Here is a 17579-nt window from a genome sequence, read left to right on the forward strand (position 1 = left end):
ACCTTCCATTCCACCAGAGACTGTAACCACGACTTTGGACCAATTAGCCGACCCGGAGATCGCTGGTGAGCATTTTGCTGCTAGTCTACTTTCTGCTGAAGAGACTGTTGCACCTTCCAGGGTGGAAACACCTACTACAAACCCTGAGAGTACCTCTAAGGTCAAGGAAAATCAGATTCTTGAAGTGCGCAGACATCCAGTGCAGAATAGGTTGTCTCCAGATCGCCTTTCCTGTCAACTGCATTATGATTACTGTGTAATGATAACTCGCCTGTCAATGTATATACATGTTTTCTGATAATTATGTAATGGGATCATAATTATTGTTATGGGACCTTAGAAGTAAAGAGGGAGGGGTGTTGGATATTAGAGTTGTGTGTTGCATGGTCCCTTTCAGGGTTTGGTCACATGGTCAGTCTATGACATTATTGGCTACTTTGCAGGCTTTATTCAGTCTAGTTCCAGCTACAGTGGAGAAAAAAAGCTTCCTAATAAACCTGTTGTTTCACCCAAAACCCACATGCTCTCACTTTCTATTCTTTTATCCTGCAACAAGTGCTACAAATATAACACACATCTCCTCCGAGTACTTAAATAACAAAAAGCTAGACATTTAGTCATAAGTCTTAAGCGCAGGACAGGGTGTTTTATCCAATATTCACATTTAGACATCCCCAAGAGGATACATCAGGATCGGATGGTACTTTTCATCCGTGCAAATACAAAGAGGATTTGTTTTAATTTTCAATTCTTTAATGTTTAACGCACTCTTAGCGAAATTCCAAGTGTTTTAAGGTAAATAAGGTTTGAGGAATCACAACTGAACATCATATATAAGCACTGCCAGTGTGGAACTTGCCTGGTACATATCCCCTGTCATGTCTCATTCGCTCCACAATATCCTGAACATATTGTGGATAGCCAGACTTGGCCAGGCTGAAGATAATTTGCATCAAGTCCCTGTCCATCAGGCTGGCATCTGTCTTTTCAACTTTCTCCAGTGTCTATCAACAAAGGAAAGATTAAGCACACAAAAACAGGTTTTAGATTCAAATCACAGAAATATCTTAGGGCAGTGCTAAAAGAGATTTTTTCTTCCCTTCAACACCTTTTAATCTTTTCCCTATTCCCCAACTTGACACAATCAGCTCTTTTAACCTGTTACCCTACCAATTACTAATCAGGTACCTATCTAGAAAATATAGTATTTATGGAACCTAAATCAGGGAAGAAAATAATTTTGAAGAAAGACTACAAACTTACCATCTTGGACTTAAATTCAGGTTACAAAATATATGGATGGGAATTTTATTTTTAATGTCACACTTAAAAAATCAGAAGCATTACATCTGAGGATCTGAACCCATCTATTTCCCCTCACCTCTGTTAGTCTTTGGACAACTATTTTTTACAACCCAAAGGACAACAGATCAGGTAATACACACATTGAGCAGGAAGAGAGAAAGAACTGTTTATTAACGTAAGTATTTATGCAGTGAGCATACAAGAAATTTTGCATCATTATAACAAACTAGATGGCAATTTTAATCAAAATGCGTACAAATATTTTCTCTCATAGCATTAATTTAGTCAATGGAGGTTACAGGAAATTTCATTATAGGATAAACATGTATGCTACAATGAGTCACTTTTTTTTATATTTTTAAAGCAAAACTGATTCAACGTCAGCACTTAAAGGCAAGTTATGAAAGAGTGAATATAATGATTTTTGTAGTTGAAATTAATGTTAATAGAGAATGAAAGCTTCACATAGGGAGATCGTGAGCAGGCATTTAGGTTTCTTATCTGTCTGTTCTCTCTTTTTAGCTATCACGAGTTCCCTCCTCCCATGCCTGTAAGCACACCCACTGCTTCCTCCAGCAAACAGTGCCGAGAACTCTCTTCCATCGGGAAAAAGATACAAAAGTCTGAGGACACGCACCAACCGACTCATAGACAGCTTCTTCCCTGCAGCCATCAGACTTTTGAAAGGACCTACCTCGCATTAAGTTGATCTTTCTCTACACCCTAACCATGACTGTAACACTTCATTCTGCACTCCTTTCCTTCTCTATGAACAGTGTGCTTTGTCTGTAGAGCATGCAAGAAACAATACTTTTAATTGTATCCAATACATGTGATAATAATAAATCAAATCAAAACTCTGCTGATGATGTGCTAGATGTTTGCTGCAAGCCAGATTGATCGGTCTTCCAATTCCTTCCCTTCGTCCTCATGGGGGATGGATAGATACTTCGCTCATAACCAAAAAAATTAACAGTAAGAATTGCAGCAATGAACTAGGCTTCATTCTACATCGAGAGAGTTGCAGAAGGTGCAGACTGATGTAGCGCAGCAGGAAAATGTCTCTGTGCTGGTTGAAAAGATGCTATGTGAAATGAGTTTCATCACTGTCAATCCAATTGCTAATGAGCAAGGATTAACTGGGTGATTCAGCCCATAATTCTGCACTCGTCAGCAATCAATTGATGAAGGAGACAGGACATTTTAAGTAGTGCAGCAAGACGTTTTCTTCTGACATTATTAAGCTGCATCATACCAACGTTACACACCTCAGGCTGCTGCAGAAATTGGAAAATATTCCTTCCTCAACACCATCATTCTTTAACTACAACATGCTTATAGAAGTTACAGATTTTTGCAGCAGTGAAACCAATTTTTAGGCATGCTTTCACTCAAAGACATCCTCAGCAATGAAAGTCTATACTCTTGGGTTTTCAATATTTGGGAATGGAGGCAACTTCAAAATAATGACATTTCGACAAATGATTAAACATTAAAAGTTAAAAATAAACTGATGCTCAAGATCATAAGCATTACCATAATCACACAATGTTCCTGAATTTTTAGGATTTTTCAAGCAAAAACTAACTATACATTCTGGAGGATACATAATGTTTCTACAGGCATTATATTCAATGCCAGGGTATGGACAGAGTGAATAAGGAGTAGCTGTTCCCTTTAGTTGAAGGGTCAGTTACGAGGGGCATCGAGTTCAGGGTGAGGGGCAGGTGGTTTGAGGGGACAGGAAAAAAAAACATTTTAGCCCAGAAGTTGGTGGCAGTCTGGAATGCGCTGCCTGGGAGGGTGGTGGAGGTAGGTTACCTTACATCCTTTAAAAAGTACCTGGATGAGCACCTGGCACAACATAACATTCAGGGCTATGCGCCAAGTGCTGGTAAATGGGATTGGGGGGGGGGGTCAGATGTTTCACACGTGTTGGTGCAGACTCGATGGGCTGAAGGGCCTCCTCTGCACTGCATGATTCTATGAATTAAGTTGGACTCAAATTCAAGGAACAGTTGCTGTTCTGTTTTGTACCTGTTTCACGTTCTCAATATCTCCCTTTTCAGCGTATGCATTCAGCAGTGCAACATAGGTGTCTGGACCGGGCTCAATTCCTGCACCACTCATTACAGTTAGAATGCCCTCTGCACTTTCCATGTCACTGAAATAGAAGTTTATGAATTAAAATACTAGATAGGTGAAACAGAATGTACAGAAATATATACTTCCTCCACTTGCATTAATCTATTCAACAGAAGCTTTCCTATTCACTTTAAATTGAACAATGGCGATATCAAATACTCAATTGTATATTTGTTCAGAATACAGAAAGCATTTGATTAGTGCATTAGGCAGTAGCAAAACAATTTATTTTTACAATACCAATACCAAGTCACTTTGAAGTGCAGATACTGTTGTTATGTGGCTAAATGTTTTAGTCATATTTAGATCCAACTAACGACGACAATTAATCAATCTTATTCATTATTTATCATGGTTTGTTGGAGGGTAGAATGTTAACCAAGAGAATAATTGTCAGGACCAGAAGAACTCCCGATTCTTCAATGAATGGGATCTTCATTTGAGGTTTGAGATGTGGTCGAAGTGTCTAATTTTTCTAGACAACTGGGAAAAGACAGTATTGTTGAACGTATACAATTATTTAGCATAAGCATCATATTCTTCTTTATCGCAGTCAAATAAATCCCAACATCATTGCCTATTGATTCACAATTTCCTTATAAAAGTCTGCAATCTGGTACAGAGCATCATGAACAGTAAAAATAATCTTGAAACCTGTATCTAAGAAGTTATTTGGTCGTACAGAATTTGAATATTGCTGAAAAGAGACACGTTGGCAGAATTTGTAGTCTTGCACTTATCAGGACAAACACAAGAATGCCTATTTTAAATGATCACAACAATTTATACTACAGGTGAAAAAGATTGTAATTGGTTGGTATGTTAACGCCAATTGACCAAGGTGTTCCTTACACACTTTAGTCATCTCAATCCCCACGCTCAGAAAGAACAGTCTAAAGCACTCTCTTTCCTTGACGTGTTGAGAAACCCATTAATGGGCTCTCCACTGTCTACCACAAGCCTACTGTTGTTGATCAAAATGTACTTTGGGATTCCTACAGTTCCACAAGAAGTATGGTCCCATAAGAAATCTTGTAAAAGGGCTCTAGCCATTTGCTCACCTTGCAAGCCTGATGCAGAAAGAGAGTGCATCTGCAGGACAATGGCTATCCTGATCAAATCACTGTTTGCTGTGTACTGTGCGAACTCGCAAATGGGTCAAAGGCCACTACTTTTGGACCTAAAATCTGCCATGTCTGCCTCAAATTACCCTGGAATGGCAAAGCATCTCAAAAATCTGAACAACAGGCTGCTACTATGTAGTAGCTGCACAAGTACTACTTTCCACTAACAGGATGCTGCTGTCAGTTCAAAAAGACATTCTACCTACCACACAACTGAGCAACGCCATTTAGGAATTTCAGTCCCAGTGGAACGCCAGGTACAAAGGCAGCAAGCCCGAATGATTGATTGATCAAATAAAAGCATGTTCCTTTGGTTGTTTGTGAAAGAGAGTGCCACCCATACTCAATCAGCCCACATTTGTAAAGCCCAAAACAAAACGTCCGCTGTGAGATGTGATTCCGCTAGGCAGCACTTATGCAACAATCCTGAGTGCACTAACAGCTACACGAACAACCAACTTAAGATAACTCGTCAAACACGCAATGTGGCTCATTAACACTTGCCAGAAGTGACAAACATTAATGCGTAGGGACTGTTCTCTATAAATGAAGAAATAGTTTCAAGCCTTAAATTTTTTGAATTACCCGGGAACTTGGGGAGTCTATGGATTGCGTCATGGCAACACCTCATCCAGAGTTGACTTGCCAACCTACCACCATTCCATTCTTCCTTAGAATTTGTTGCAATTAATTGAAATTTGGCATTCTTGCATTTGTCCTGAAGAGTTGAAAATTTTCAGCAACATATGGCTCTTTTCCGAAAAACTCTGTATATTATCACTTCACTTGAGAATATATTTCAAGTTTGAAATTCAATAGGCTACATGAATTATTTGCTCTCCATTGTCATTGTTCATAATCCATATCAACATCAAGCGATGTTACTGTCTTCTGACAGGCACTCTGTACATTATCCTTCATTGACAAAATCTAACATGCATGGGATTATCTACATGATATCAAAACATGTTATTCAGTTCAACCAGTCCATGGTCGTGTTCCCATCTTTCTTCATCTAAATCAACCACTATAACCATCTATTCCCTTTTTCCTCATATATTTATCTAATTTCTCCTTAAATACATGTATACTATTCACTTCACCCACTCCCACTGGTAGCGACTTCCAGATTCTTATGACTCATTGGATGAAGAAGTTTCTTCTGAACTATCTTATGTTGATGGCTTCCAGTTAAACTCTTGCCCACAACTGTATCCAGTTTATCAAAATCTTTCATAATTTTAAAGACTTCTATCAAGTTACCTCTCAGCCTTCTATTTTCAAGGGAGAATAAATTCAGCCTGCCAGCCCTTTCCTGGTATGTGTATATACGCATTTCCAGTATCATATTTGTAAATCTTCTCTGAACCCTTTCCAGTGCTTCTGTACCCTCTTAGTAATAGGCAACTAGAATTGTGTGCAGTAAATGAGGTCTAACCAACATTCAGTACAGATTCAGCATAATTTGCTTACTTTGCAATTCTATCCTGGTAGACAGTTGCCTTTTATATGGCCTTGCTAACCTGTGGCACTACTTTTAGTAACTGTTCTTCTGTACACCTTTGTCCTTCTATCGCATCTAGATTCGCACCTTTCAAGTAATGTGACCATACTATTCTTCTTACCAAAACGGACTACCTCACATTTATCTATAAATGTCATTTGCCAATTATTTACCCATCTTGCAAATTTATTAACATCCTTCAGTAATTTGTTGCAGTCTTTCTTCATACTGACTAACACCCCCACATCCTCTGCCCCATTTGTGTCATCTGCCAATGTAAAAATTGTGTTTTTGATTCTAAAGTAAAATCGTTAATCAAAATTGTGAGCTGCTGTGGTCCCAGCGCTGATCCTTGTGGAATATCACTTCTCACCTTCTGTTAGCCTAAATAACTGCTCTGTATTCCCAGTCTCTGCTTTCTGTCTTGAAGCAAGTTAGCAATCCATTCCATCACTTGTGCCCTGAATCCAAACTTCTTGACCTTATTCATTAACCTATTATGGGGTACCATATCAAAGGCTTTTTGAAAATCCAGATAAATTACATCCACTGCATAACTATTGTCTACTCTTTGTCACCTTACCTCTGTCACCTCCAAGCACGATTTTCCCTTTTGAAAGCTAATAATGGTATCACTATTATAATTCTTATTTCTAAATGTCCTTCTGGTCTTTCCTTCACTAAGGATTCCATTATTTTCCCTACCAATTTTGTTAAGCTGCACTTCCACACAAAAAATGTTAGAACAGAGGTAACTGTACAGATAAGGTAAGAGAAACCATTGCTGGAAATGTGCTACATGCATCTGGAAAGTTTGAAGTGGAACTACACAAGGACAATCTAATGGGGTAGTATAACAGGAGAGGTGTTGGGGACAATAACATAGCCAAAAACTTTAAAAAGCTGAAGCACACATGGAGAGATGGCACACCAAGGTAACCGCCACAGTAAATGTCATTTTGATTTTTGCTAGGGTGCACCCAGTCACAAGGATGTAAGCCAAACCAAAGAAATTAAAATAGCAAACTTCGGGGGGAAATATAGGCATCAAGGTCAGTGGTAACATGTTAAATGACTAAAAATATAGTAATGGGGAAGCAATTGGAGAGAGGAGGAAGCATTGAAAGCAGTTGGATGTATCACCCAAATCTTCAGCACTCTAATGAGGGTGCCATTGAATTATGACAAATTTACGGAGAGTTTCTGTTAAAAATTAGAAAAGGCCAATAATTTGTGCCCAACCCTTGTTCCCACGAGATGGCAACTGTCGGTCTTCCTGAACAGTTGTGTGAACAGAGTGGCTCGCAAGGACAGTTAAGAATCAAACTCATGGATATGAAGTGGAGATGCGAAGACCAGAGCAGGTAAGGGCGCAACCAAGTTTGTCATGCAAAATGTTGACAGAAAGTTCACACAGTTCGAACATCCATACATATACATGGACAAGATGTTTTCAAGCAACATGTTTCCAAGTCTTAGCTACAGGACTTTACCTACCCAGCCCGCGCATGTCCTGTCACTAGTGAATTGAACACCACTTCTGTAATTGGTAGATCTTTGCTCTTCATGAAGCCGAGGATCTTACTAAAAAGACAATAAAAGTTAATATTCAGTTTTGTACTCATTAATATAAAACCAATTAAAACATCACCCACATCAAACAGATTAAGTACCTTTTCCCTTTTTATTATAATTATATTATATATCATTTCGATTTTTGCTGAGGTGCACCCAGTCAAACTATTATAGGTAATATATTTATACATATTAACATAATTCTATACATCTGTTAATATATATCTCAAATATAAATATCATAATACATGCTCACACATGCATGAAATGGTTTTTGAAATAGCACTGCTCAAGTCAATATTTTAAAGTGCATCTTTGCATTTAGCACAGTGGTTAGCACTGCTGCTTCACAGCTCCAGGGTCCCGGGTTCGATTCCCGGCTCGGGTCACTGTCTGTGTGGAGTTTGCACATTCTCCTCGTGTCTGCGTGGGTTTCCTCCGGGTGCTCCGGTTTCCTCCCACAGTCCAAAGATGTGCAGGTTAGGTTGATTGGCCAGGTTAAAAATTGCCCCTTAGAGTCCTGAGATGCGTAGGTTAGCGGGATTAGTGGGTAAATATGTGGGGGTAGGGTGGGATTGTGGTCGGTACAGACTCGATGGGCCGAATGGCCTCCTTCTGCACTGTAGGGTTTCTATGATTTCTATGATAAAACCAGCATGTCCAAATTGTTATCATACCAAATTACTACCACAGAACTATTTTTTAACTGCAACTGAGGGCTAGGCAAGTCATCAGCCTCTCCAACAACGACATACTGCAATTGCTGCTCTGTGAATTTTTAAGTATTCACCGAGACAACTAGTATGCCAAGTTGCACAAGAACAATTTTGTTGTTCTCCTGCTTTCTGCAATTTGCACCCAAAATACCACAACACAGTTTCACATATATCTTTAAATGCAACAATCCATCCAAAGATCAATACATTTTGAGGGGATTTGTGTGACTTACAAACAAAACCACCTTGATGGAAATTAAAAGTTGAACCATTTGAGATACCAATTAATATTAAGACACTCCCAGGAATGCAAAGAGGACAATGTATAGTCAGTTTTGGCAAAGCTTGAACCAGTGAAAGCGAGAGATTAAACTAAGGTCCTGTCCGCTTATTCAAGTAAATATCTTACAGACTGTTCAAAGCACAGCTGGAGAATTCTCCCCATTGCCTCACAGGATATTTATCTCTCAACCAACACCATCAAACACATTAACTGGCCATTAGCCTTGGGTAAATCAGCTGTTACCTTTGTTAGATAACTATAACCACATTTCTAAAGCAATATACTAACTGCGAAGTACTTCTGCACATCCTGAAAGGCACTAGATAAATGCATATCCCTTCCTCTGCACGCAACCCCCCTCCAACCCCACTTAAGATGCGCAAACATCATGACATTTTTATTTTCCTATTATTTATCCATTCTTACACATTTACCAATATGCAGACGTCTAGAGTAAAAATTCTCTCAGGTAAACTTATCTTGATGAAAAAGGAATATGAAAAATGCACAATTCCCAGAATTACGCTTCCAAAATACAAATATTTCAGCACAAAATTGATGAAAGGAGAGGGGAGTTAAAGGTTTGTTGAGCATTTGCAATCATTTGAATTGTATTCTGGATGGCATTCTGCATGAAGAACATTGCACTTTCACATCCCACTTCAATAAAACTAAAGTGATAATCTTTGTCCTTAAAACTCAGGGCACAAAGAATACACCATCAAAAACATTACTAGTAATGGTAAACGGCAAGAATATTGCTTAGAAACCATAACTAAATGGAATAATCACCTATTAAAATATCTGAGCCTGTGACCCGGTGACACATCCTCAAAACACCACGAAAACCATTCATGCTCACTGATCTGACTTTCGAACTTAAATTTAAAATGCAAAAGAGACCAAACATTTCATGGCATTCCCCAGGCACACTATAATTACAGTACATTAAGAATCATTTTAAAAACAATACCTTGCACCCTCAATATCTCCTTCATTACAATATGCTGATATCAGCCTCTGGAAAGTAACCTGCAAATTAAGCGAGAAAACAAAACAAACACAAGGATTGGCTTCATGTATTTAAGAAAAATGACCAATGCACATATCAACACTACACATCAACACTACACAAATATTAAACCAATAAAACAATTTACGTGTAATTGCATCCGCAAAATCAAATCAAAGTGTCAAAAAAGTACACGCAGCAATCTGGTTTAATTTCGAAAGGTAAAATGTACTTTTTTTAAACTGCGAAATGACATTTCTTTTTGTAATTTTAATGAGAGCTTTCTAAATGAGCAGTCTCCAAATTCCAAACCCCCTTCTTCAAGGATCAAAAAAGAAATGGCCATAACTGCTGTAAAGTATGACACTAAAGTGCATATTTCATGTACTCTTACCATAAGAAATACAGCCCATTTAATGAAAATAGCAATTGCAAAGTAGAGAAACAATGAATTTTGAAACTTTAAACTCCACAGGGTAATAACTTACTCTGTTAGGTTGCACATTTGCAGATTCCATTTTTGCCAGAAAATCAGTCGGCGAAAATTTGTGCTCATTCTGTAGATAGACTTTCAACAATGCATTGTAATGGCTCACATCATAAACAGCACCTATGTATTGATCAGTAGAAGAAAATAATCAGCACACCAACCCAGCCACTGGTAATTAATCAATCAACAGAATTTGGAAAGTTAAAACAGTCTTCATCTTTGTAAATTAGGATCAAATTTAGCCCAAATGATAACATGGAAACTTATCAGCTATGAAAGTCATACACCAAACATTTTTCGGCTATCTCAACTCGGTGGGCATGCATGCATAGCATAAAACTGTCCATAATTCAGCACCACTCAGCAATCTCACAGGATCACTCAGGTGGGAAATGGAAAAACATCAGGGCTATGTACCTCTGAGGCAAGAGTAGAAGTTTCACTATAAATGTAGCTATGCTGCACCTAACCGACACATTTAAAAGTAAAAGCACTTCACTCTCCCCACTAACAACCATCACCTCAATCAGCACGAATTACAATAAAAATTGAAGACAATGACGATTAAAGTGAGCTCATTGCCACTCAGCTACGTGGGGCTATGATACATATTAACTTCCTACTTGAAAGGTCACAGCAGTTATTGTCATCTATCAAACCTGCAGGGTTTCACAACACATTAAAAATGATCAAATTGACTATATTTATTAAATTTAAAATAACAAATTTACTAACAGTCTAAGTTCAATTTGCTATATTCTATAAGATAGGATGATGAATCAGTTGTATGGTGCCATTAGCAGATTCCAATTCTGAACATTAAACCTGACAATAAAACAGAGTAAATTTGCCCATTTTTCATGTGTCCTGGAACTTTGCAAGTTTGATAGATGGCAATAACGACTGTGTGCTTTCAAGCATGAGGCTAATATGTATGAAAGCCCACGCGGTTGATTGCAACAGTTGAGGGTACTTATCCGTTTGTCGAAGTTGCTTTGACCAGATAAACAAAGGAAGTGTTTAAAAAATTCAAGCCTTTGTATCTTACACAAGTTTTATTCCCCCTTGAGATTTTTTTAAATAAAGCAACATCAGCACAGTTGCTTTGCGTTCATTGTGTCAATGCAAGCAAAGGGTTAAGAACCGATAGCATTAGCAGCTATAGGAATTGTGAAATAAATGTAACTGTGCTATGTGAAGGTGATTTATTCCAGGAATTTGAGACTAAACATCTTGTTGGCACAGAAGCTCAATACATCATAAAGCAACTCAACAAATTGCATGATTTATTCAAATCAAATTGAGGAAACGACCTGGGCAGTTACAAAGTTTACTTCTGTGCCTTTACAACAGTAAAGACGAATTATATAATCTAGCTGCCACCTAGATTTTTCAAATTTATTTAGAAGTGTTTATGAATATAGTAACTTGCCTGGAGCTACTGCCATTTTAGATATAGTCACACAAAAGAAATGGAAGCAATCTTTTAGCTTACTTGCGCATACACCGTAAAACAGGATAAATTCACAGCATCAATATTTCACATTGGTGAGATAATGAACAGACTTGTGACAATGGAAAATAGAGCATGTCACAACGATGTTTAACTGTTGCAAAACAGAATAAATCTGGAAGACTGTGATTTTCACTGGCCAAACATGGATAAGAATCACAAAAAGAGGTGCACTGTGCCTAAAATTAAACAGCCTGGGTTTTACATCAAGAATAGCTGAGGCTAACAGCATTCAACCTTTTTAATGGAGAAAATAGGACTGCAACTTCCAGAGGCCGCACAGGTTCAATTAAACATGGAAATCTGGATCTTTCTGCCCAATGTGTCACACACCTAAAGAGACTGCACCATACCAGTGCCTTGCTGGGAAACACAACATTGAAATCCATGCAAGGGTGCGTAGCTACTATACTTAATCACTCGACATGCCAGAATATATTAGGGCTGGTACATTCAGGCATAAGCGAATTTTTAGCACGTGATATGTCTTAATTACTCCCAAAAGACCTCTCTGACCTGAAATTTTAATTCCACAACTGTGGATACTCATTCCTTCGGGATTTAATTGTTGTGGTATTATTTTTTTTTAAAATACTTTTTCTTCCATCTCTTATCTATCAATCCTATTTTTCTTTTCCTCTGATTTCATTTTCTGCGTCTGATTTTTACAACAAATTAAAATATAATTTATACTTTTGGTTTACGTTCTGCATGTCTCAGTATGGATTTTTCAATCTAATTGGTTGAAGAGCCATGTTGCTCCTTTCCCTACTCACACATATTACAGATCCCTTACAGAGGGCACTGTGCGAGGAAAGGTGTCTAGTTGCCCAATGTTGCAGACCAAAAGCCTGCAAAAAAAAGTCAAAGCGCGATTAATAGTAAATGCAGTTCCTTCGTCACTGACTGCAAAATCTGGGCCAATGTTAGTGTCAGATCTTAACGAAAAAGGTAAAGGAATATTGTGTGCATGAGTTATCAAACAATAAATGAATCTCAACTGTTTCTTGCAGGGAGGATTTACAGTTGAAATTATAGTTGTCCGGTAATACAGAACTTCAGTATTGCTGAAAAAAGGCATTTGGTCAAAGCTTTTTGTCTTGCACTCATTAGGACAATACTTTACCTGTCTTAATGGGCTCCATCCTGCGCTCCAATTCACCCGTCGAATTAATTTCTTTTCCTTAATGCACTAGTTCAGAGATCTGCCAAGCGATTCTCTACCATGATCTACTGCAAGCCTATCTTCACTGGTCAATGTACACGTTGGGATTCTTACAATTTTAAGTTCTGTAAGATTGGCCTTACTGCCTTGTAATTAGGGCCCAAGCCATTTGCTCACCAAGCAAGTTTGATGCTGAAATAGGAGACGTCTAAGGCATCCTGACTATCCTGATCAGATCATTTCATGCTGTGTATTGCGCAAACTCATGAAGTGGCCTAATGCCGTCACTTTCGGCCCTGAATAGTGCCCTCTCTACCTCAGATTACCATGGAAGGGCAAGATCTCATGTCAAGAATTTGAGCAACAGATTAAACTAGCTGATTCATGCTGCGTTATGCATCTTGTCTCTTTAGAGATTCAGCCCGCAATAACCAAGCAATGAGATCTGCGCATCAGTTATCCATTTTTGCAGTTGGCTGCTAGACCCTTTTGCCAGACAAACTCTTGTTCAAACATTGCGTCAATGCATAGTATAGCCTGCTATCACCAATCTCCCCCTGTATGGCTGATAAATAAACCATTCAGTCCAGTGAGAAAATAAACCAAGAGATGTATTTTTACACTGCCTTCGTTTGTATGTCACACATATACGACCAAACTTTGAAAATCTCTTGTAGGCTGTAAGCATCTGAGAAGTCTCCAGCTGTTATTATTATCCATCAGAGCAGTCAGCTTAATTATGGCGGAGAAAAGAAACTCTACTCATGACCATACCTAGTTCTTGTAGTTTGTCCCAGATTCTGTGAGCCAAATCTGTTCGTTCAGGCAGTTGCATCTCTGGAAGCAGAGAACCGCAGCTACGTAGCAGCAGCAATGCTTGATTGCCACTTGGAAAGCCTGGATTAAAAAAAAATAAATCTTAAAATACTTCACAAGATATAACACAAATACAAATTGGTTGTGGAGGGTAGGGTATAAGAAAAACTCAATTAAGTGACAACAGATAAAATAACTAACATTCCCATCAGTACCACTTCACAAAGTGACCGAGGTTCTACCTGGAACATCAATCCAAGCTCAGATTTATTTTTAAAGTTACAGCCATACTGTTGTGTGTCATTTTTCCACCATTCAAATTTGTGATATCACAAGTTACAAATGTCAACCAAACAAGAAAACAGTCTATTCAGAAGATGTTGTTTTTCACTGTCAACACAAGGATTGAGCTATACATGAGTAATATAATTATATCAGAGCAATTTCAAAGTGTATTTTTCAGCATGAAAGGTAGAAAAAGCGGGTGGGTGGTTACCATCCTCACTGCTATTTAAATAGACACAGTGCAACAAAATATTGTACAGTCGGAAAATTGAAGTTTATTTTAAAATTCCTGACCAAACATTTCAAGAATTCCATTTTGCCTTTAGATCCATGACGTTCTTGCCATCATTCTACAACAAATATGCAACTTCCCGAAATAAGATATATACCCAATCAGTTATTTTAGGTTTTAATGCTGTCTTGAGGCCGTCTGACAAAGTCCTTTGAGGGGAGCACTTTGCTGAACCGCATCATAGCCTAATTTAAATATCAACTTCAGAGCTGTGGAGCATGTGAAGACAACTTTAAGAACACAGAGCTGAATTTACAAACCGCTTGCTGGTTGGAGCCATGAATTAGGGCACCAGACCATCTGTAACATCCCTACCCCACCCCAGTCCACAGTATGACTTTATGGGTGGTCAGGGAGGTATCAGGTAGGTCACATACCCATGGTTAAACGGAGGACAATAAGTGAGCAATTAGTGCCCAATTAAGGACCTCATCGCACAGCCGCTCCAATATGACGGGCAGCAGGAGAGTCTTGCACCCAACGTGTAGCCCAGCAGGTTTAACCCGGTGTGCTGCTGGTCAGTGAAAGGGGGAGGGTGCCTTCTCCCTGTGCCCCATGTCAAATGGAGGCCCACCACCCACTGTTTGGCTCCCCACATCCACACTCCTGCCTGCCCTGTCTAACATGCTTCCCATTCCCCTTCGCTGGAGCCTGTCAGTCTGGCCCAAGCGAGAACATCGATGTACCTGAATGTCCGCGTCCAACACTGAATGCCACCTCCTTAGCCAACCAGCAGTGGCCGTAACGCTGCTTGACACTGTCCATATGCTAGCCTCCAATTGGCCAATCATCTGAGAGGCCAGTTATCCGCCTGGAGCTGGACGGAGGTCCTGACTCATATTAATTAAAGTGCTATCGCCCAAAAAATTCAAGTGGGGGCAGAGCCAGCTAAGCAAAGGCAGGTTTGCTCCTGAAAATTATGCTGAGGTGTGGGAAGCCTGCCTTCAACATAAAATGTAAACCCTTAATTCACTTATAATGTCCCTTCCATCTCACTTCGTGCTAAGTCCAACTCCTTCTAAGCACAGTGATGCTAGAATGTGACGATAGTTGCTTTCCTTCCTCCATCCAGCTAACAATGGCACTGAAGGGATTCAGGGAGACATTTGCTCACCTTTCTATTTTGTGCTCGAGTGGACAGGAGAGAACATTGAGGACGACAGAGAAGAAACATTTCTAACCTTCAAAATAAATGTGCTCAAAGACAATTACTATCATCACTTTGTTCTCTTTTCTTTCCAATGATTGTTTTTTGTTCACCTGGGTATCATCCAAAATTTATATTGCCCATCCCTAATCACACTTGGGAAGGTGGTGGTGAATAATCTTCTCGAATCACTGGAAGTTGTATGATGTTGGTACGCCCACAATGTTGTTAAGTAGAGTGTTCCAGGATTTTGGAGGATTAAAAGATGCCATCCAAGGAGCCTTGGTGAGTAGAAGTGCATCTTGTAGATGGTACACACTGGTGGAGGATGATGGATGAGGTGCCAGTCAAGCGAGCCACTTTGCCCTGCCGGGCATTGAGCTTCGAGTGTTGTTGAAGCTGTACTCATCCAGGCAATTGGAGAATATTCAACCACACGCCTGACTTGCGCCTTATAAATGGTGGACAGGCTTTGGGAAGTCAGGAGGTGAGTTACTCTTTACCTTATCACTGTAATTAATGAGACATTGACAAACACCGTTATGACAGAGTTACTGACCAACCATAATCATCTGTTCAATTCATCTCCAGCAGATCCAGAAAAGATACGAGAATTAATTTTTAGCTCCAATCAGCTCCCAAGCATGCTCACACTTAGCATATACTACGCCTCAATTTACAGACAACTTATGCAACCTTGAAACCAGTACTCCATTCCAATGAACAATACCAAACCTTTCTGACACATAGAAGGAACCTTTCATAGAAGGAACATAGCTGTCAAATCCAAAAATAAACATGCTTTCTCACTTATGCTGAATACAAAAGCACAAAACATACTTACAACACAATGACATGAATGGAAAGACGACACACAAGTCCTTCCATCAATCAATTTTCCCTTTACCTTCTTCCTTCAAGCACCAGCCTCAACCTCTCATTGAATAGACAAAGAGTACAGCATAAACCCTGACAACAATGGGAAGTGAATACATTCAAAATAACTGACTTCCCAATTATGAGAGCTGCCATTGATTTACAGTCGCACAATTATAAATACCTGGCGAGGTGAAGGATATTGAACATAGAAAAGCTACAGCACAAACAGGCTCTTTGGCCCACAAGTTGCGCCGAACATGTCCCTACCTACTAGGCTTACCTATAACCCTCTATCTTACGAACTTCCATGAACTTATCCAAAAGTCTCTTAAAAGACCCTATCGAATCCGCCTCCACCACCACTACCGGCAGCCGATTCCACGCACCCATCACCCTCTGACTGAAAAACTTACCCCTAACATCTCCTCTGTACCTACTCCCTAAACCGGTGACCTCTTGTGGCAACCATTTCAGCCCTGGGTAAAAGCCTCTGAGAATTCACTCTATCAATACCTCTCAACATTTTATACACCTCTATCAGGTCACCTCTCATCCTTCGCTTCTCCAAGGAGAAAAGACCTAGCTCTCTCAACCTATCCTCATAAGGCATGCCACCTAATCCAGGCAACATCCTTGTAAATCTCCTCTGCACCCTTTCTATGGCTTCCACATCCTTTCTATAATGAGGCGCCCAGAACTGGGCACAGTACTCCAGGTGGGGTCTGACCAGGGTCCTATACAGCTGCAGCATTATCTCCCAAGTTCTAAACTCAATTCCTCTATTGATGAAGGCCAGTATTCCATACGCCTTCTTAACCACAGCCTCCACCTGCGACGCTGCTTTGAGCGTCCTATGAACCCGGACCCCAAGATCCTTCTGATCTTCCACACTGCCAAGCATCTTACCCTTAATATTATATTCTTTCATCCTATTCGACCTGCCAAAATGAATCACCACACACTTATCTGGGTTGAAGTCCATCTGCCACTTCTCCGCAAGAAGCACTATTATGTCGAGAAAAAAACCAAATCGTGTGTCAGCAATGATGTTGCACACAAACAATGCAGGACAGCATTGTGGAACTGGGCAACATAGGCTCAATCCCTGATGCAGAAGGTAAATGTGAGGTAAAAGATCAGCCATGAACATGCTGAATGGTGGAGAAGGCTCAAAAAGCCAAATGGCCTACACCTTCTCCTATTTCTTATATTTTTTGTCACTTCCTACAGCTAGTTAGTGATGCAGAGCGACACCAACAGCACACGTACTGACTAAGGTTATTTATGAAGGCCCACTTTCTCAACCATGTCCTTTCCCTGAGGTGTGG

The 17579-nt window shown here is 39.6% G+C and overlaps 1 protein-coding gene across 1 annotated transcript in view; it reads right to left on the reverse strand.

The window, feature by feature from the left end:
* The window catches only part of lrpprc (leucine-rich pentatricopeptide repeat containing), a 132017-nt gene that overhangs the window by 99832 nt on the left and 14606 nt on the right, over nt 1-17579 (reverse strand). The window contains exons 3-8 of the mRNA XM_078229667.1: nt 13607-13729; nt 10153-10274; nt 9626-9684; nt 7576-7662; nt 3343-3469; nt 860-1004 (exon numbers count right to left, since the gene is read on the reverse strand). Of these exons, the coding sequence (XP_078085793.1) occupies nt 860-1004; nt 3343-3469; nt 7576-7662; nt 9626-9684; nt 10153-10274; nt 13607-13729 (663 nt within the window). The remainder of the gene's footprint in view (nt 1-859; nt 1005-3342; nt 3470-7575; nt 7663-9625; nt 9685-10152; nt 10275-13606; nt 13730-17579) is intronic.

Source organism: Mustelus asterias, chromosome 15 (assembly GCF_964213995.1).
Source record: "Mustelus asterias chromosome 15, sMusAst1.hap1.1, whole genome shotgun sequence".
Classification (NCBI taxonomy): Eukaryota; Metazoa; Chordata; class Chondrichthyes; order Carcharhiniformes; family Triakidae; genus Mustelus; species Mustelus asterias.